The 21,771-nt window shown below is 36.1% G+C and overlaps 1 protein-coding gene across 21 annotated transcripts in view; it reads right to left on the reverse strand.

The window, feature by feature from the left end:
• RIMS2 (regulating synaptic membrane exocytosis 2) overlaps positions 1 to 21,771 on the reverse strand; it is a 443,898-nt gene that overhangs the window by 64,487 nt on the left and 357,640 nt on the right. For 6 of the 21 annotated variants that reach the window (XM_034065853.1, XM_034065843.1, XM_034065917.1 and 3 more), the window contains 2 exons: positions 17,012 to 17,112; positions 760 to 932 (listed from right to left, as the gene is read on the reverse strand). The exons of 13 other annotated variants lie outside the window; for them this stretch is intronic. In XM_034065853.1, coding sequence (XP_033921744.1) covers positions 760 to 932; positions 17,012 to 17,112 — 274 coding nt within the window. Of the gene's footprint in view, positions 1 to 759; positions 933 to 17,011; positions 17,113 to 21,386; positions 21,423 to 21,771 lie in introns of all 21 variants that reach the window. 2 more of the 21 variants (XM_034065763.1, XM_034065724.1) reach the window with 1 other exon arrangement.

Here is a 21,771-nt window from a genome sequence, read left to right on the forward strand (position 1 = left end):
TGTCTACAAAACTCTGTGACAGAAACAATGGGATCCTAACAATGCTCTCATAAGCAGATGCTTAAACAATCTTTTCAAATGCACTTCTTCTCTCAAAAGGTCAATTTTCTGCAAATTTATATTGGCTGACACTGAATTTTGATGAGAGATGCAGGTGAGTCACACCTTCCAAGAAAAATGATCTTCCATTCCTTCTACAGCCAAAGCTCCTCTACATGCACACAGGGCTCAAAGGAGACTGTGTTTTCCTCACAGACACACTATGTTCAGCACATTTTGATGAGCACATTCAACACATCTTATTTAATTCAGTGGTTGTATGTCTACAGTTAAGTTGGGCTAGTATTAAGTATTAAACAGGAGTCTATGAAAGTTCAGCAGCTCCAGTTTAAAAGAAATTAAGATGACTCTGACTTTACCATCACAATTTTTCAAGTTAAACTGTCTTGTCAGCCATATTAAGTATTTTAAAAATGGTTTTCAGAAAATGAAAATCTAAGTTTGTCAAATGCTTGCTGACAGCATGTGTTTGTTATTTTAGTGTCTGCTAGTATACCCCAAGATGACAAAACTTGGCTAAAAATAAATACCATGAAGATTTCAAAAACATTAGATGAAAAAGACATTTAAACAAGTACTCTGCAAATTCTCTACAAACCTCAACCTAGACGAATTATTAATTTCAAATACAAATATTGACAAATATACAGTTACTTAAATTACAGGGCTGTGGCTGGCACTGCAGCTCCTTGTGCTTACCTTATTTTCTTGTTTCCTCTTGGACGCTCTGACTGGACAGACATGTAGCTTGTGCTGCTGAAACGTGATGCACTGCTTGTCCGTGACACAGCAGAGACATCACTGACATCACTGTCCGAAGACTTGTTAGAAACATTGTCTGAACCTCGCTGAGGATCCCGTCCTGACCGATACTGTAAGAGGAAAGGAACACAGATACAGATGTTGCCAATGATGTATTACCACAAATCACCTATGGAACTGCTTCCTGAAGCTATCTAAACTATCTTTGTCACCAGACTGACCGAATTTTTACAATGATGTTTTCTAACTGATATAGAATATAAATTATGTCTTGGTTTTCATTAATTTTGCTATCCTTTCCAAATGACTAGCTCCTCAGCTTTGCCAAAAGAATGACTTGCACAAAACTTCCAGCTCTTCCAAAGATTTCAATGACTTTAGAAAAGTTATCTAAACCATCTTAGCATATTCTTACCACAACTGTTTCAACAGTGCATGAAAGGAAAGCAAAGAGACTCAGTGACTTGGTCATGATAACTGAGCTCATGAAAGATTGAACAGGAAACAGAATGTGCTTTGTGTCATCTATAATATTTGTCTCTTTCAGGGCCTAGACTATTTACAAGAACTTCTAGTTGACAAATGTTAACTTCTTTTTTTTTCATTTTTTTCTTTAAGTAAAAGGTGAGATTATCAAACCAAATGACAAAAGAATGTTGTAGCACTGCAGACAAACCCTGAATCTTGCTAAACTACTGGGCTGGGAAGTCTGAAATGATCAGACAGGGATAGAGATAATTTGTACTGACAATGTAAAATGCCTCAGAAACTAAAAAATTACAGTAGTATTTGAGCTTGTTAACAATATATGCCAAATGGAGAACTTGCAGGTGACTGGTATCAACGGTAAGCCCATATCACATAAAGCAGTGTTGTGCAGAGGTATTTGAGTTAGATCTGAACAAAATATGGTTGTTTGCTCTTGTTACATAAGTTAGCCCTAAATTAACATCATCTGTGCCACTCTGCACTGCACTATGTGTAGATATAATAGATAGCAGAAAGATACTTTTTCCCTCCCTCTTCATATACAGACATTTCTGTATATACAGAAATCTGATTTGTTACTATTCATAATACATTTCAGAAAAATATTACTGCAAGATGATATGTCGGTGATCACCGGGTAATTGGCTGACATAGAAAGAAAACAGTATGGGAAGATGCAAAGAGCAGCACAGACAGGACTGAAAGAAAATAATGGCAGACAATAATTTGCATAAAACATCAGTAGCTTGTTGAACTCTTGGGAGTAACAACATTGGGCTCAGCCACCTAAAGAAAATAATTCATAATGTAAAGAAAATAATTCATAATATAAAGCCACCTAAATAAAATAATTCATCATGTAAAGTGGCAGAGCTATATAGTTCTATAGAAGAGAAGGTTGTCCAGGTTTGGCTATACAAATTCAGAACAGAAGAATTTGTCCCTTCTTTATAGTTTTAGAATAGCTGTCTTTCATGAAGTACACAGATTGTTTGCTTCTGTCTCTTGAAAATAATGTTACACTGGGAAATATTCTGAAAGACTGTGCAATGTCTAAATAGCATTTCAAATAGCATTTGAAGTGCCTATTTACCATAAAGGAATTTCACACTTAGATACAGTAAGTTTTTTTGCCCATTTTAAGGCAAGGACATGAAATACAGACAACAAAACATGCTCGTGCAGGTTACACTGTAGACCTGTTAGAGACAGCGACAAAGCACAGCCTGGACTGCACACTTATATAAAATGGTTGTATATGCTGCAGTTGGCTTCCTGATCTGAATTAATTTACAGTATCTGTGTTCACTGACAAGCCATCCAAGATCTCCCAAGCCTTTAAGTGTTAGACTGCACTTAGGCAGCTATATACTCATAGAGTATCTCTGTGATTACTCTAAAATGTAATATTTTTATTGAATACCATTAATATTTTTGCTTGATAAAGAAGACAGTACATATTAATCATTTGGAAACATAAAAACAATTACTAAACAGCTGTCCTGGTCATCAGAGATAGTAGAACGTTATACCATAATAAAAGGATTGCTCTTTTTCAACTCCTTTTAAAAGAGTAACTACTTAGCCTTTCAGAGAAGGTGAAAATAACTGTGCTTAGTAACTGTGTCTATATTGAGCCCTGTCTATTCAGTTCACCCACCCAACCCTCCCTAGAATAATTCTGCATTGAAGACAAAGTCATGAGTGTAGTTTGTGTTGATTTACCCTAAAACTACCAAGACTGGGAAGTACAGACTGATGTCCTGGGCTACCACCACACTACAGAAAATACAATGCGGAACTGCCCTCAGGCCTTCAGCATTTGTCAAGGCTCCCAAGCAGATGTACTTGCCATGCTGAACTTTGTGCTGCCAAGGCTATGCTGCTGCTGGCTCCCAACAAAGTACAGCCAAGTTGTGTATGCCTGTATGAGCAGCTGTCATATTGACAGTGGCTGGTGACTGCAGTATAGACCTAATGTGGCTGTCTTTTGGGGACATAATACAGACCATAGTGTCAGATGTAAATCACTGATGGAATTGTTAATCACATTTCAGTTAAGGGACAGATAATTATTTGTGGTGATTCACAGAAGAACAGACTTCAACCTGCAGAACCCATACTCAGTTGCCCATTTTTTATGGACTCAAGTCCATAAAATAAGCCCTTCTATATTAAACACATGCAAGTAACATCAAGTGGCAAGAAGGATCAGCATTGCACAAGGTTATTCTAAAGAGTCCTTCTGCAGCATATTGAGTTTGAAAAGCCTATGGCGTTTGATTTTCTCTGTTTCATTTCCACACCTGGAGAACATGGGTTTTTACAATACATTTTTCATATCAATGGGCTGTATATAACATATCAGACATTTTCATAAATAGAAAACCTTACTGTATTTTTTTAAACTAATATAATAATAATAACCTAGTGATATATGGTGAAGACTGAGAATTGCTATGGCAAGAAAAGCAACTTAAAGGTAAATAATTTTGGAAATATAATGTAAAAACAAATCATCAGATCCTTGTCTTTTTTTTCTCAGTTGTTTGTAAAGGTATTTCCCACCAAATATCTTCAACTGGGTCAGATGGCACAGAAATATTATTTGACCCTTACTATTTCACGATGTTTTAGATTTGAAATTGGGAAAGTCAATTAGTTAATTGATCCTTTCATTAAACACACTGAGTTACAGTCTCAGCATCTACTAGCTGCATACCAAAGTACCATCTAAAAACTGAAAACTTACTGGACAAAACTCAGATACCTCATATTCATCCATTAACTCTCCTCTAAATTCCTGTTTATTCTGCTGCTAAGGTCTACTTTTGACCTTATATCTGACTTAATTTTGTTTAAGAAATGGATTATAATAGTGTATTGCATATTAGTGTTTCAGTAATTTCAGCACAGAAGACAAAACAAAACATACTGCTCGACTGACAGAAGCCATGTTGGCATTTAATTTTTCTGTATTAAATTGCAATTCTGTAGAAGGCCATCCCTGAAGTGTTCCTTTGCTCTCTGCTTCAAAAGTAAAATGGCCCTTCCATTGTGCAAATATTGATTTTTTTAAATTATTCAGTTCTTTGATGTCATATACTCAGACTGTAGAACACAATCATTCTTGTACAATGTTGCACTATTCTCTCTTCAGTTTTTGTGTGGCAAAAGTTGCCCAAGGCATTCCATCTTCATATAGTTCACATATTTCTCTTCCTGCAAATTTCACTGTCTTGTTTTCTAAATGTCACCAACTGTATGATAAGATCAACTATCAGACGGAAAAGGTCATTAGTAACTGAGTGCTATCCACCCATCATATATGAAAGACAGCTACCATTTCCCATCCCTCTCCACTGCTGTGGAGGCTGCACTGTCTGAATGGACACTGCTGGGGAACTTCAGCCCCCATGACTGGATCCCAGCTGTGGCATTGCCACAGGTTTGGATCATCAGATCCAGCAACTACCTTATATGCTCTGGTGGGTTCAAATTTAAAACAGGGGAGATTTAGGTCAGATACAAGGAAGACATTCTGCACTGACAGCTCCCCTGTTTGGACAATCAGAGGAGCAGGCTGTGAAGTGTACCCACCTACTATGCAGGTTAAATACTGTTTCTTTTCTATTTTTTTTTTCCATCGCTTATTTTCCCTCCCTGCTCCCAAATAACAGTAAGAAAATTATCTATTGACTTTCCTCATGCTGGAAATATATGTATTTCTTATAAGATTAAGATTAAATTTTCATTTCCAACCCAATCAAGACTGATATAATATAGGCAACGTTCTGGACTTTTGTCATTGTTTAAGCCCAGCCGGAACACAGTCCCCCATTACCCACGGCACCAGCTACTAAGAAGGAGAAAATGACTGCTACTGCTAAACCCAGGACGATGTTACAACCCACAAAGCAGTAAGAGCACCCAGCCTCTTCCAGCTATTTCAAAACCAGGAAGTCTGCTACAAGCAGAGGGGTTGGTTAAAAGTCACTCTTGTATTTTTAATAGTAAGATGATTTTGTCCTATTTTGCTGTGCTGAAGGAAGGGGTAGATTTCATTAGTACAGATTCTATCAAATAGGTTTTAGAGTTTCTAAAAGAACTCCCCTCTGCATTAGTAAATCAATCAGCTGGAGACCCTAGCAAAGTGACAGGTGTTTGCACCAATACCTTGTAACTGCAACAGATTACTTACTTGTAGTAATGACTTCAAGATTACCAAAGTTGAAAACAAATACCTGTTCTGCTTCCTAATACAGCAACCTCTGCAAATGATTTGACTTCTTTGTGAGCTACCATTATACGACTGACAGGCCACATAGAGCTACAACTGCTCTGATACTTATTTCTTGAAAGAAACTGATTTGGAACTTCAAAGGGAATTTTAAAGTGTTTCATATTTCTCTAATCTGTTGTTACCCATCTTCCATCTTGGACTATACAGTCATGCAGTTCTCCAGGCAAATGAAACTGTCAGTGATTTCCAACCATCTTCTTATTTTATTATCTTTTTTTCCCTTTTTTATAGTCTATTCATCAGTTTTTACTTGCTAGCATTTACATATGAACATGCAAATCTGGTCCATGCTTTTACTGATCAAAATGTTGGGAAGATACTTCAGACGATTGCCTGTTGTACAACTAAAAGAAGATTAAAGAACCATTCTGGACATTTTCAGTAGTTCTGTGCCTGCTGACAAAAGCTCTTGAGCAGCCAGAGCACAGCAACTGTATGGATTGTTCTGTAATTTCAAATGTAGCTTTCAGTGCAAGTTCACAGGCTTTAAAGGCATTGCAAATTTTAGTTACCACACATAGTTTGAATGAATGTTATTGGATTAATTATTTCTAAAATCTTTTTTAACGGCTGTCTAATGAAGTCTTCCATTAAAAATAAAGCTAAATGCTTACTAATATTTACAACAATAAAAAAGCAATAAAATATATGCACATGTAATATATGTACAACAATAAAAAAAAATAAAAAATATGCCTGATTAGGCAAGCCAAATTAAAAGACAAAAACTGTCTGCTTCACATATGTTGGCATATGGGGACATTTTTTAAACGATTCCCCCATTGCAAAATATAAAATGAATATGGAAGAGTGCTAGAAAATATTCTGGGATTACATCAAAGAGAAATTACAGGACCTGCAAGTATTTTGTAAAGTAGAAAATGGTAAGGCAGCTCTTAAGAAGCATTTGTGTCTCTTAGTGAGATTGAGAATTAGCTTGTGAATAAGTTTCTTCCTACAAAAAAAATCGTTCTTGCAGTCAGTTTCAAAACATGAAGTAGCCTCTTGTTCTGATGTTCTTTTTCATGCAATATGACTTTCGAAAGATCAAGATAACCTCTAATTTCAGCTGCAGTGATATCTGTTCTGAAATCAAGCTGTTACTGATGCAGAATTAATTTACAAAGATAGCTTCATCCAGTCTAGGGAACTAAGTGTTCTTATTGAATCTTACTTTAAATCAGGACCAAATTTTACAGATTTTGATGACAGAGAGCACTAGAAACTTTCTGCTGTGATACATAAAGTTACCACGTTATTCCAAAGACTCTTTAAAATCTCAGACACTTTAAGATCCCGTTTCTCCTATGAAAAACACAGTGGGGAAAAAATTATTGTGAAAGATACAGTAAAAGACAAGTAAAAAACAGGAACAATTCTAAGCATCACTTCAAGAAAATCCTTAAAAGGCAATCCAGGGTGTTAACACACTGGAGTGAGACTACAAGGTTTATAATGGCCAAGCAGGTATCATAATATTTCATAAAAAGCTACTTAAAGTCACTACTCATACAGAAAGCTTCTACTCCAAATCATTGAGTCGTTGGAACAGGACTCTAGGACATGATATTTCATAATAACAAGAGGACTGTGTCCTGCAGTAGTATGCCTCATGTACTATATGACCAGACATCTACTTTTTAAAAAAAAGATACCTAATTTCTATTATCAATCAAGGAAAGTTACAGATTTTTAAGGAGAGTTTTCATCATCTGAGTATTAAAGTAAGATGATCTTTTCTATTGTTCTAGTTAATTCTGACAGATTTAATAAGGTAGAAGAGAGATGCAGGTATAGCATACGGCTAGGGTGAGACAGCTATAACTGACTATATAGATTGACTATATATAGAAAATCTCATGTGTCCTATGGATGGACTTTACCTTCTTACAAGGTCTGAAGATTCCAACATGCCTTAACAAGTTACAGGGGAACTATAGAATGCTTTCATTATATTCCCAAGAATTTTTGAACAAAAGTGAAGATCTTGAAGAAATATGAGTCTACATAATATTATGGCAAATAAATAATAGCTTCAAATAAGAATCCCTTAGTAAGAATTAAGGGTAGAAAGATGTCCTGTAATCAGTGACCCATTCATTCAATCATAGAATAGTTTGGGTTGGAAAGGACCTTAAGATCATCTTAGTTCCAACCCCCCTGCCGTGGCTAGGGACACCTCCCACTAAACCATGTCACCCAAGGCTTCATCCAACCTGGCCTTGAGTCATAGAATGGTTTAGGTTGGAAGAGACCTTAAACCTTATATAGCTCCAACCCCCTTATGAGGAACATAAGCACAAAGAGCCCGAAAGTATGAAAAGCCCCATCAGCTGTATTCTCAGTATCTGAATGATCCCCATGAGTTGTATATCTTGTGCAGTGTTTAAAAGAAGTACTATAATGTTTTCCTCCCCATTTTATCCTATGAAGAGAAAGATTACTCTTATTTTTAATACAGACAAACAACAGACAGCTGAAATGGACGATATACGAGTGCAGCAAAACTAACTTTTTTTTTAATACTGCAACATCCACCTAAGCTGTAAACCAAAGCCAGAGATCTGTTCCGAATTAGTCTGCAAAGCATGACTCTAATACCACCTTTTCTTTTGGGGCTATTTTCATGATTTTTTATTTTCAGGTAATTGTTTTATAAATTACATAGAATCATAGAATCATAGGTTAGGGTTGGAAAGGACATTAAGATCCTCTAGTTCCATGGACAGAGACACCTTGCACTAAACCATGATGCCCAAGGCTCTGTCCAACCTGGCCTTGAACACTGACAGGGATGGAGCATTCACGACTTCCCTGGGCAACCCATTCCAGTGCCTAACCACCCTCACAGTAAAGACCTTCTTCCTTATATCAAACCTGAATTTTCCCTGAATGAATTTCCCCTGAGTGATAACTCTTAAATCTATTTCTGGTCCCTTTTGGTCTTACAACTTTAGTGAATCCTACTTATATTATATATACAGAATCAAAGTGTGCTTCCTGTATTTGTTTCTGTTCCTCAAGTGGTTCACATGCTGTTTCTGTCACTACTGCACTCAAAATCTCCTGCACTTCATACAGGCCTGCCATCCAGGCAAGAACTTATTTTTAAAAAGGATAACAAGGCAGGATATCTGTTGTAAGAAATCCTCTTTAGTCTTTGATTGTTCTACCTAATTTGGGCTTCTTTGAGATGTTATTTGCAAATGCAAGCTAGGAAATAAAACAATATGCATTTTAAAGAGTTCTCATTTAACCTGGATTTTAAACTACGTTTCCATAATTTGTTTTTAGTCCTTGAGTCTCTTAAAAAAAAAAAAAAAAAGAAAAAGATTCTTATCACAGAATTTCTGTTTCATTACACTTTATTTCACCCCAAAAGCCTGTTAAGTATTTCAGCATACCTGATGGTTTGAGAACAGAGTTTTGAACTTCCCCTTAATCCTACTTTTTCTATTAACATTTAAATATGACTTTCACCAAATATGTCCAGGGACAAAGCACCTTTTAAAGGAATTCATGCTGAAGAGAACAGCTGGATTGACACACATGCCATCTGGTGAGCACTTATTTCTGTAAACAGAAGTGCCTAAGGACTTTGCAAGTCCTTAAATCCATAGATATCAGAGGGTAGCCTTCAAAATCAAGCAGTATTTCAGGGAAGGACCCTTTATCTTTTTCCTTAATAATTTGTTTTCACTGATTATTAGGGCACATCTTAGAAAATCCCTACAGTAAGAAATATATGAGCTTAACTGATACTTTGTCTACGGTTCTAGTTTCTGCTGATTCATATCTAGCTAGAGGTGGAACAGACCTGCAAGACATAGATATCACCACCTCCTTATCCCTCCATAGGCAAGTTAAACTGCTTAGAAAACATTACTTTTTCCTAAAATGTGTTTCCTTAGCAGCTTTACCCATGTTATATCACAGCTAGGCTTGAAAAAGACTGCAGGGAGATCCTGAGCACACAAAGTGCTCCCAGGGAATAGGAAAACTGAACTCTCAAGGCAAAGGTTTAGGACAAGACGCTCTTTTAGGAAAAAAAAAAAAGAAGTTTTGACTCTGCAGAATTTCATTTGATCATAGAACAGTTAAGTTGGAAAGGAGCTCAAGATCACAGAATCACAGAATCCCAAGGGTTGGAAGGGACCTCAAAAGATCATCTAGTCCAACCTCCCTGCAAGAGCAGGGTAACCTAGAGTACATCACACAGGAACTTGTCCAGGAACTTGTCCACCCTTGAATACCTCCAATGTAGGAGACTCCACAACCCCCCTGGGCAACCTGTTCCAGTGCTCTGTCACTCTCATAGATCATCTAGTTCCAACCCCCTTGCCATGGGCAGGGACACCTCACACTAAACCATGTCACCCAAAGCTTTGTCCAACCTGGCCTTGAACACCGCCAGGGATGGAGCATTCACAACTTCCTTGGGCAGCCCATTCCAGTGCCTCGACACTCTTACTGTAAAGAACTTCTTCCTTATATCCAATTTAAACCTCTGCTATTTAAGTCTTAACCCGTTACCCCTTGTCCTGTCACTACAGTCAATAATGAAGAGTCCCTCCCCAGCATCCCTGTAGGCCCCCTTCAGATAATGGAAGGCTGCTATGAGGTCTCCATGCAGCCTTCTCCAGGCTAAACAGCCACAGCTCTCTCAGCCTGTCTTCATACATAATTTTGTCTAAAATTCCATTTTCTACTCTCGGAATACTACTGGAAGAATAAGTTTGCTGCAATCATTTAACTGTTCTACTTTTTGTATTACAAAATAGAAGACTTTTTGGGTACTTCATTAGTCTGTTCAGAAGTAAGGGTTAAATTTTCAGAACTGATTTCTTTTTTCCTTGTTCTTTCCTATTATTCATTGATTCCAGACTGTCAGTGAAATCTCTGGTAAAACATTGATTTCCATCTGCAGAAGGAGGATAATATTCTTTCTGATATACCACTAAAGACAATATTATATTGCCTAATGCTAAATCAATATTAATTCTTGTAAATGAAGACTTTGCTTTCAACAAACATTCAGAAACACCATAGGTTAGCAGGGTCATAGAGGTAATTTTATCTTCTAATAACATGCCAGTAGAAGTGCTGCTGAAGGCATTAAGGTTTTACAGAAGAACAACCTCCCTACAGAGACTCCAAGGTCCTTATCCTACGTTGATTAGCTTTATTGTGCAGAACCTGCTTTTACAGAATAACAGTAGTGTGCTCAATATCCAGCTGAATCTTTTGTATATACTACTTGAAATACAGATCCTTGAAGCCATAGCTATATTCACTAAAATTTACTGCAAGAGACTATGTAGTTAAGATACTTTAAAAAAAATCAAGAAAAATTTCAGAAACCTGATAAGGGATACAGAGCTTTCTTCTTGCATGACAGATGAAAAAAAAAAACCCAAAAACCCTCAAACCCACAAATCTGTTGTTTCCAAAAAGGTTAATAAATTGGCAAAATTACCACTGGTAACTCTGGGGCTGCTGTCAAAGAAAATCAATCAATTTCATAGAGAGAAGCACTCCCAGAGATGGAACTGAAGGAAATAGCCACATGGATAAAACCACCTCACAGGCCATATCATTATAATCAGAGTTATAAATGATAACAGCAAACGGTGCAGATCCTCCATCTAACCGCCAAGAACTGCTCTCCAGTGGCCATCCTGGAAGAGCCTTCTCCAGCTGCTGCAGTGCAGGGTTGCTGGGCATGGCAAGAGGCATACGGGCCCAGCCAGCTCTCCTGCCTCTAAGTCCAGTGGGGCTCAGTGGCCTCTGAACCACAACTGCTGAAGCAGACAAAGATCCTGCTTCTTCATTTTGAATCCTACACAGTTAAGCAGAGTTCATGAAGCACTGCACTGGGACTTCAGGTCTATCATTTCTACTTGTGTGCCATGCATACTTTGATTTTTCACAGTCAACAGCCTAGCAAATTGATCTAGCAAACAGGACATTTCAGTTCTTTACATTTCAGCCATAATCATGATATGTGAAATGCAGTATTTGTGTTAACCACAGCATTACATTTAAAAATAGCCTAAATCTCCAACAGACACTGATACTCAGGATTTAAAAATAAATTCTAAAAGCATCAACCCCAAAATAATTTAAATGAGAGCTTGAATTAAATGAAAAAGAAAATGAAAGCAACAGAAATTTTTTCTGAGAGTTTGCGTATCATTAACGTAAGAAGAAACTAACAGAAAGCACACAATTCCAGATCTGCATTCAGAGTCAGTAAATTACTTTAACCCATCAGCAAAATAGAGTTGATGAAAACAGAAAGGAGAGATGTTGTCTACATTAAAATGTGTATAGAGCTCAAATATAGAATTCTGAATTTATTTTATCTAGCTACATTTTTAAGTCTTATAATTAAACTTTAAATCACAGAATCACAGAATCCCAGAATCCCAAGGGTTGGAAGGGACCTCGAAAGATCATCTAATCCAACCCCCCCTGCAAGAGCAGGGAAACCTAGAGTACATCACACAGGGACTTGTTCTGTATTTGTAAGAACCAGAATAGTAACATCAGCAATTTATTCCACAAATTTTTTATATTTAAAGTACAATAAAATACTTGATTGAAATATAAACACTACCAGCACTAAGGGCTAGAGAGATTCTCTCTGCCATTGAGTAGAATTCCTTACATATCACAAATAAGCATGGCTGTTAACCATGTAACCATGGTTACAAGACCTCTCAGACCAGAGCAGACTGCTGCTTTAGCTATGTAGTTTGTTGTCCAAAAAGGCAGTTACTGACTAGTCCATAGGAAAGTACAAAAGCCATGGAACAGGCAATAACTAAATCATTTCCTCAAATGGAAATGCTTTGTTAGCCTAATTGGTGTTTGGTTCATTTCCTGAAGCAAACAGCTTATTGGTTTGGAGGTGGGAAGGGGAAAATGATGGGATCCCATTAAAGTGTGCACAGCAATTCCCATTTATAAGCCTGGTGAATTCTGCTGGTTTGGCCCTTAGTTTTACAGTATTTAAAAAATGGATCTCCAATTCCTGCACTGTTTTGAGGGAATATGGCTATCTAACCTAACCTCCACTTTTTATTCAATATTTTGAATATTGTTAATTACATTCTTAACAACCAAAGTTGTATTTCTAGGATCAAAGAGGTATATTCATAATTATTGTAAATGATAAAATTATTACCGGGCATATCATGATCTTTCCAGAACTCCCGATCTCTAAGCTTAAATTTTCAAAACCAATTGCCAGTTTGAAACCTATATAAACAAACTACAGCTTATATATAGTAAGAATATTAAAGGTCTCGCCATCCCATTAGCTTGGGTGTCAGTTTAACTCCCCCTCTGCAGGGGTTTCAAGAAAAAAGTTGCAAGTGTTTCTGCTAACAGTCTTTGCTGCTCTGTGTACTGGTCTGTTTTGATTTTTAAGAAGGACACAAGAGCACTCCCAAAACATCATTAAATCAAGTTTCAATCAGCAACACAGGTCAAAGGATACCACATGTAGCAGTACCAATGACACTACTTACTGCAGGTTTCAGAGGAAAAAACACAGTTCTTGGACACTTTTGCACATTGTGACAAGACAACAGTAAATGAGATCTGCTTCCGATGTATTCAAACTCAAGCTCTTCCACCTCGAGTATTACAGACAGCTCTTACTTTTGTATATTCTCTCACATGGCTAACCCATAAGGTGCTACTTGATTCATTGCTGAATCAAAGTGTCTCAGTCTGAAGAAGTGCAGCTTTTCAGTGTCTGCATGCTCCAAGAGCATTTCAGCTGCATCTATACTGCTCACAGCTTAATTTACTTTGGTTTTGCTAACAGACCAGAAGATCACAGAACCATCTGCTAGCATGCTTAATACTATTAGTTTCCTACACCAAACATAGAGAATTACGCTCATATCCACAACTTGAATTTTGTTTATGGATTACCAGGAACTGCAGCATTACACACATCTGATGATGTAGAAAGTCTCCAGCTTATCATCATATCAATATGAATCAATAAAAGTGGAGTTGGAAAGTCCTCTTTGGTGTTCTGTATTACTCTATTTGGTGTACTCTTTTCTACATTTGGCTAAATAACCTTGCCACCAGTTCCACAAAATTTTCAGGTTTCCTCTGGTCTTCTACTTCTTTTACCACAACTTTGTTCCTTGTTGCTTTAATATACTGTATTCCTAATTATACATTACTGGCTATTACTAATTGCTATATTATGTAACTGAATTTTTCTGCCTTTTTTGTAGGTCATCTTTTTTCTCCTAGTAAAACAAATAAAATGAGCCTCCTGATACTTTGTTTCAATGTGTGTCAGCTAGGTACCAGTCTCTGTTTTACCTTTGTTCTTATAGAAAGCAATCATTTTTCACTCCTACATAAATCCAGCCCTCTTTAGTTTGGCACTGAACACTTTTAGTTACTCATACCCTTTTGTAGTGGCTAATATGACCTAAGTTGATGGAATACTCTCTTGAACCTACATTTATTTCACATTGCTTGCAAACACTTCTAGACTTCCACATACAAGAAGTATCTTCTCTCATTTTTCTCAGTAGCAACAAAGCTTTTCAAATCTTCCTAGTCAATCCACTGAGTACATTCCAGTCATGGAAACAAGGAGGGAGGAATAGCATGATTACTCGCACCCTCTGTACTATATCTTATTTAGTACATATCTGCTAGTACTCAATATTCAGAAACAGTTGTTCCAATACCAGAAATACTTCTACCTAATCCTTAATGCCCATACTGATTTTCCTCTCATGTCTCCTTAGTTGTCAATATGTTTAGATGAAAATCAAATATATTGCTTGCTTTCCTCATGTCTGTGCTGAAACCATACTTAAGCAACATCGACATTCAAGGAAATAACTCTTTTATGCAATATATTATCTGCCAAACTCATGCATACAAAATATTATGCAGAATACTTAGTTTCAAAAAAGTAATGAGGCATGCATATAAGTAATAAAAATAAAATCTGCAATTTTATCAATCATGAGGAAAAAAGAAAGAGAAAATCAATTTCATATTTCAGCAGCTTCTAAGTTTCTTAGTTTCTTAGTGTATTTATTTATTTTATTAGTGTATGACTATGCACCAAGAAAGGAATGCACCTTCCTCTAAAGCCACTAGTACTGACTTCCAAAGGTAGAACAAAACTAGAGAGGTATAATACAGGATGCCTGTTTTAATACTTTAACATTTAATGTTAACTCCTACTTTTATCGCTTTTGCTTTCTCAGCAATGAAGGATATTTTTTCTTAGCTTAAAACATACGGTTGCTGTAGACCTCCATTTAAAGAAATAGAACAGAACGGTAAAAGCAAATTCCATGTACTAGCTTTCCTGAATGTCACTTAATGCCTTCTTAATGACATTTTTCACAGGCATGGCACACTTGACTGTCAGCTCGTGCCAGTTAACAGATTTAAAAAATAAAAGTCACTGCAATACTATACAGAACATACGTTTTTAGTCAGCATTTGACATATGTGTTTCAGTTCATGATTCCAGAAAAAATTCTGTAGAAACAAGGTAGACAAATTGTACTTACTAATTTTCTGTCTCTTGATAATATAAGCACTTAATTAAGGGGACTTGAAGCAGTGGTAAGAATAAAGTGAAGATGGGAACTCTCATATGACTCTAAAAACTACATAGTCTTAAGAATGCATTTGAAATTAATATCTATATATATGTGTCTAATTCCACAAGTTCATAGCTCGTCTTCAAATACTGAAACTACTCTTTGCAGAAGAGTAAATTAACTCTTTATTTCTGGAGACAGTTTGATGTGTGCAATAAATAAATCACCACATTCATAAAATATTTCCATTTATATTTTTCCTCTTTAATGCATTTCAATAATACTGAATTTAAAATTTTAATAAAAAATATAAGAGAGATAGAGTAAGGCCCAATAATATGTTGTAGGTGAAATGGAAAAACAAGGGTAGGAAATGTTTCCTTACCCAGCTCATTCACATGAGAGCCCATTTATTCTCTTTACTCCATACGAGTCCTACTTCTGACTCAAATTTCAGTCAAGCATTGAGGGAGCAGGAAAATTAGCAGAGTAAGTCTGGTTACACATACAATACATCAAGTTATACTTTTGTGGTACATACAATCATAACACTTAGAAGAAGGTCTGCTCACAGTAACATGCTCCTCTAAAAGGCAACACCTTTCAAAGCCAACAATATAGATACAAATAGTTTTGCCATTTGTCAACATAAAGAATCATCTAAATATGATAGCATACCAAGTTCCTCCTACACGTTAATAAAAATTCCTATGTTTTCTGCAGTAACAACTCCATTTTTAAAATAACCAAACAATCATGCAGGACATCTACAGAGTTTTTAAGTATTTTAAGCCATTTTCACAGTTTTTTTTTTCTTTTGTCAATTCTATTTTTATTAATAAGATTTTTCCATTTTGTCACAGGCTTCACTAAAGCTCTTCCTCTATTTTCCCACATTGAAACACATACTGGAAAGTAACTATATCAGATGTATTATTCTACATTACCTGCAAAACTAATAATATTTAATAAATTTTATTATTTCTCTTCAAATATTAAATGGCTTATTTTACAGTAACTTTGCCAATCCTTGGAGCAAAGAACTACAACCTGGAAATAAAAATCTAAAACAGACCTCTTCCTCAGCCAGCTTTTATAGGTCAGAAATCTCGTGTTTTCTACTAACAATCTGACCTCAATTAATGAAGCCTTTTAGAGGACACTAGATTATTTTTGTATAATAGGAGTTTAAATTGAAAATGTTTTGATTTTTTTAATTAATACGCTGTATATGACATGACCCAGTTCCAGACAGCAGGAAATTTTGGGTATTTTAGGCTATACTACTATGTAACAATTCAAATTTTTGGCAAACTGCTTTTGGAAGCTTTTGTTGATGTATAAAATACCTTTCCAAGAGCTGAACTGCCACTATTAACCTAAGTAACACTACATCTTCCAGCTTTCAATAGATCAAGATAACCCTGTGTTCAACTATATGAAAGCCATGAGTATGTTTCAATAGCTCTCATTCCATCTGTCACTCAATAAACATCTGTCACTCAATAAACCTCTTTTTCCTTCTCTTTTGAGTTTTTAAATCACAGCCCTATTGTTCATTTCAATGGATAATTACAGTACCACTTATTTGTTTTAGCTTATCCTTCTTAAACTGTAATAGTTGAGACCACTATGTTAATGGGTTTCTGCACATTTCCAATAATTTTATTATAGACACACAAGAAATGCAGAGAAGAAACAACCTGCCCTTCATCTATTACTTTTTAAAAGGGCATTGGATATTGCAGTTTAGCATATTTTGTTTCTTTTCAAAACAAAACTCCCTTGCCTTAGAGTGATAATCTTGTTCCAGTCTGGAATCTGATCCTGCTACCTGTTTGTACTTGCTCATTTTCATTTGGCGATTCCTCTCTTCTACATCCATTGCACCTGTTAAGTAAAAGGAAAAAGAAAAATAAATACACAAGCAGTTCTCAATTCCAAGTTTCAAGTTATACTCATGGAAGTTTTAACAGAAAGAAATGAAATCTGATGTACTTAAATTACAGTAAATAATTTGTTTCTGAAGGATAATTTTGCAGGAAACCAGAAAGTTGTGGGAGAATGAAAATAGTAGTTAAGTAAGTGTTGCATTATCTACACAATTCAAGTGAAACCAACTTTGTGGAAGAAATGAATGTAAATGGAACACATTGTTTTCACAAATAGAATTTTAGTATTTCAAAAGTATTCAAGAGAAACTGGGTTTTCAATTAAAAAAGAAAAAAAAAGGATATAAAGGCACCCTGCTTATTTTGAGTGTACTTTGAGTGCAGATCCTGCTTCTATATTTGTTGTAATATACCAACAACCACGGGTTAGCAGAACTTACATTTATCATTTGAGCATATTCCTCGTATGCTCAAATTTTAAAGATGTGTAAAGGAATGTTAAAGAGCCACCCAGTGGTATCACTGTACTACATTTTAATGACACACAGCTTCAAGAATGACTTCAGGATTCACTCTTCTTGAACCAAAAATGTAATCAGTGTCTCTTAGGGATGAGTTCTCACTACACGGCTTAGGCACCAGCAGTTTTTAACCAACTGCTACTGTAACACCACAGTTAACTAGGTAAAATAGTAACAAAGTGCGTGCCAAAGTTGAAGTGGAAGAGTGAGAAACTGGAAGATAAAAGGAGGACAACAGTCCAGAATTTAAATAAAAATATATTTTCAAACAAAATATAGTTATCTATTATACATAGGCTTGATTCTCTTCCACTTTAACATGGTATAAAGAGTTATTCATTATCCAGTGAATACTAAAAAGTATTCATTTTGACTCATATTTGCCTTAAATTTTCCATGATTTTAACACAAAAGTTGTCTGGGATTAAAATTTCAGAATCCCACTACTCATGAATGTACATTATATGTATTGAAGAATTTGGACTTTATTTATGGAACTGAGATTGAAATATTAGATTCCAGTTTATTACATAAATCTGTTTTGAACTCTAAACCTCAGTTCAAATTTATAATCTAATATTATAGCTCCCCTGAGCTTTATATTTTCTTTCTTTCTTTACAACAGTAACAGCAGTAGTACATATTATGAGACCTGCCAGCTGAATTTTGTGGCACTTCACAGGAAACCTGGAGTGAAGGGGTGAAAGGAAGAGGGAATGCAATAATGCTAAAGTGTACTTTTATCTATAAACTCTCTTGCTTCTGATTTTTATATTTAAAACTCTCCATCTTTACTCCCTACAAACAACATGAATGAAAAGACTTCATCAAAACTTTCAAAAGAAATGAAAATTAATGAAAATCAAGAAAAATGAATGAAAAAGAATAAATGGTATTTTATAGAGAAAAGCAAAATGAAAAAAGACAGCAGCAGATGAAAATTCCTAAAATAAAAAACAGCTAGTTTTTCCTGTCACAGTTTCCCTCAACTATTATAGGCCTCAAAGCAGTATTTCCCATATTAAGATGCAGTGTGGCTTTTTTTTTTAAGGATTGAGTTTTAAAAGCTCTAAAAATCTTTTTTTTTTTTTTTTTTTTTTCCCTCTGGAAAGAAAAGACTTCAAATTGGGAAAATGTAATTTTTTATTTTTTCTTTTTTTTATGGCAGAAGTAATATATAAGTTTTTTTTAAGTAAAATATTGTAACTTTTGTTCAAAAAAAGAAACCATCTTTTGCTGAAATCATAAGATTCTGCAAATCTACTTGTCATTTTTCAGTAGCATAACAAGGGAGATATTTTTCACTAAAAGGGAGATTTTGACAATTTTTCTTACGAAGTTTGCTTATGACATCACCACATATGCTTTTTGTCCCCAGACATTCTGCCAAATTTCAGAAAATTACAAGAAGTGATAAAATAAGACCTCTTGAGCATAAATTAGAAATTTCACAATTACTTGTGAAAGTACTCATTCTTATGTATGATCAGTTGGCAAAGTGAAGGTTGGGTTTCCACAAATCCAACTGCCTATTACTGGCAAAACCAAGCACTCTGAAATATGCCATTGAAAATGTGGGTATAACATGTAAGCCCTTGGTGTGAGTCCTCTGTAGCAAAATAAGATTAGTGGCTCATTTTAGCCTGAAGAGAAAAACAAGACAGCAAAATTTAGGAAAAAAAAATTTCAATTCTTATTAAATTATGTAAAGATCTAACTTGCTTCGTATTTTTGAAACTGCCTTCAACAAGTGAGTGAATTCAGTAATATGCGAAAATGGGGCAGTGCAAAGTTTATTATGCAGAAGATCAGCTTTGGTTCTAATATGCATGGAACTGACATGCAGAAAGAGCATGCAGGGTTACTGGCTGCCATAGGCTAATCTTGGTGTAACAAGCCAGATGCAGCCATGATCTGGATGCGAATAAGAAAGCTTGAGTGTGTCATGGCACTTCCCATTCAGATGGTCCAGCAAGCATGCATACAGCACTAAGTGGTGGAAATATAGGGCTATCATCATCCCCACTTCTGCTGTCAAATCTATGCTTAGCTGAAACCTATATGTGGGAGCTTAGCATGAGCAGAAGGTACTTCCAGACAGTCCAGTAGCTGTTCTGGTGCACTAGGAAGCTTCAGCTCCCAACATGATTTTGATAACCAAGGCTAAACATCAGTCCTGTATTAAGGACTCTAATCAGGAGATGCTTATGGAGTGCGTGTTGGCAAATTGGAACTAACTTGAATCTAGCTATTAGTTATCAATAGTGCTGACACTGTAGGAGCATAAGCTTTTGTACTGGTAGCTCAAGGTTGTCTCAGCCCTTGTATTATTGAAGTCCTTAGAGCACAGCACAACACATTTTCAGGACTATAGAGACACTAGGAAAAATAAAGCTACTTATGATATACTTCCATGTAGTGCCACAATGTATCAAAGTGTATGTAACCAAATTTTGGCCAGGCAAAAGTGAGTTATTCAAACTTTAGCCATAGGAACACAAAAAATTAAGAAAGACTGATGAAGAACAAAATCTGGTGTTGCTCACCAAACACAGCTGGGATCATTGCACTGTAGGCAACATCTTGGGTGTTTTGCTTATTTTGAACAACTCTCTAACATTAAAACCCCCATGGCCAGAAGGTTAGCTCAGGGGGGTTTTCATTAGCACAGGACAATTCTTTCCTGAGAAATAACTAACTGCTTTTTCAATATGAGCCATTCACCATATTTTTCAGAGGAGAGCGTGCTGAAGGAAAGCAGCACAACTACAGTCCTCAAGTGTGAGAGGAAGGCTCCAAAGTAATGTGCACAGCAACCCTGTAACCTGTCCTCAGATCCACAAGGATGGCAGTGAGGGACTGATTTGTGCCAGAGCTTAGCACTAGTGACTGAAGTAGGTTAAGCCTTAGACTGCATGAATTGGACTTTAACCTTTGGTTTTGTCTATGGAAACGTAACCAGTTGTTAAAAAAGTGTAAGCAAAACTTTAACTACAGGATATTCTGTAAGAAAAGATAAGAAAATGTCTCAAGACAGAAAAAAAGGGAGCCTGGAAGCTGCAGGAGCATATCAGAAGACAAGACTCCAGATTCTACAAACTACATGTTTTATGCTAAAAAATTTAAGGGACTTTCATTCTGTCTTTCATTGCCTTCTCCAGTGGGAATTATTGAACTGTTCTAGCTTTTATAGATGCTGGTGAGGGTGTTGTATTTGGAGAAGGATCTTGCTGTACAGTAGGGCTTCTGGGACACAGAGAGTAAAAGGAAAATCTGGGGTTTGGAAGTAGAGTGGAGTAAATAAAATATTTGTGCAGATTTAGTTTTGGATAGGCATGGACAAGAGGGATACAAAATTTGGGAGGCACAGCAGCTCAAGCACGGGGGAAAACTAGTGATGAGTGGACTATAGAAACACAGAGATTTTGGAAGTCAGGAATCTGTAATAGAGAGTAAAAGGGCAGAGTGCAGATAAGAGCATGCTGCCTGGAGTGGGGAGGACAGAACAGCTGTCTTAAGCTTCTTTAGCTGCTTCTTGTCTCTTCCCATTTCTCACCCTAAGCTGACTGCCCTGACAAAACAAAGAAAATACATTTGGGAAAGCCCTTTCTCAGTTCCCATTTTCTATTGTCTCTTTTGAAATCCCCCAAATCAAAATTGTGATCCAACTCTACAGTACACATTTGCTTAAAAGTAATCCATCAAAGAACTTAAGGGCAAAAAAATAAAAATATCTTTAATGTTACCCTACCTGTATCCCCATTCTCTGGATCTGCTTTCTTTTCTTCTATAAACAAACGAAAGCGATACATAAAACAAAAAGAGAGAGGGAGAGAATGCAAAAATAATAATAAAAGCAATATAAATCATAAACTAAAAATGAAAAATGATTAAAACCCACCAAATTAATTTAATTTGATGAGTTTAATCAAACAATCAAGTATGGTGCTCTACATCCAGAGGCATATTCACTGCACGCTAGTGTATACATCTGTGCACTCTTAGTGAAGACTTACTGGAGGGAACCCATGGGTATTTTAAGCACTTCCAGAATCATTAATACACTCAACACAAAAGAGAGCAAGGCAGATGTCAGACATAGTTATGTTACAGCTTCCTTGAATAGGATGACACAA

This window comes from Melopsittacus undulatus, chromosome 1 (genome assembly GCF_012275295.1).
Source record: "Melopsittacus undulatus isolate bMelUnd1 chromosome 1, bMelUnd1.mat.Z, whole genome shotgun sequence".
NCBI lineage: Eukaryota > Metazoa > Chordata > Aves > Psittaciformes > Psittaculidae > Melopsittacus > Melopsittacus undulatus.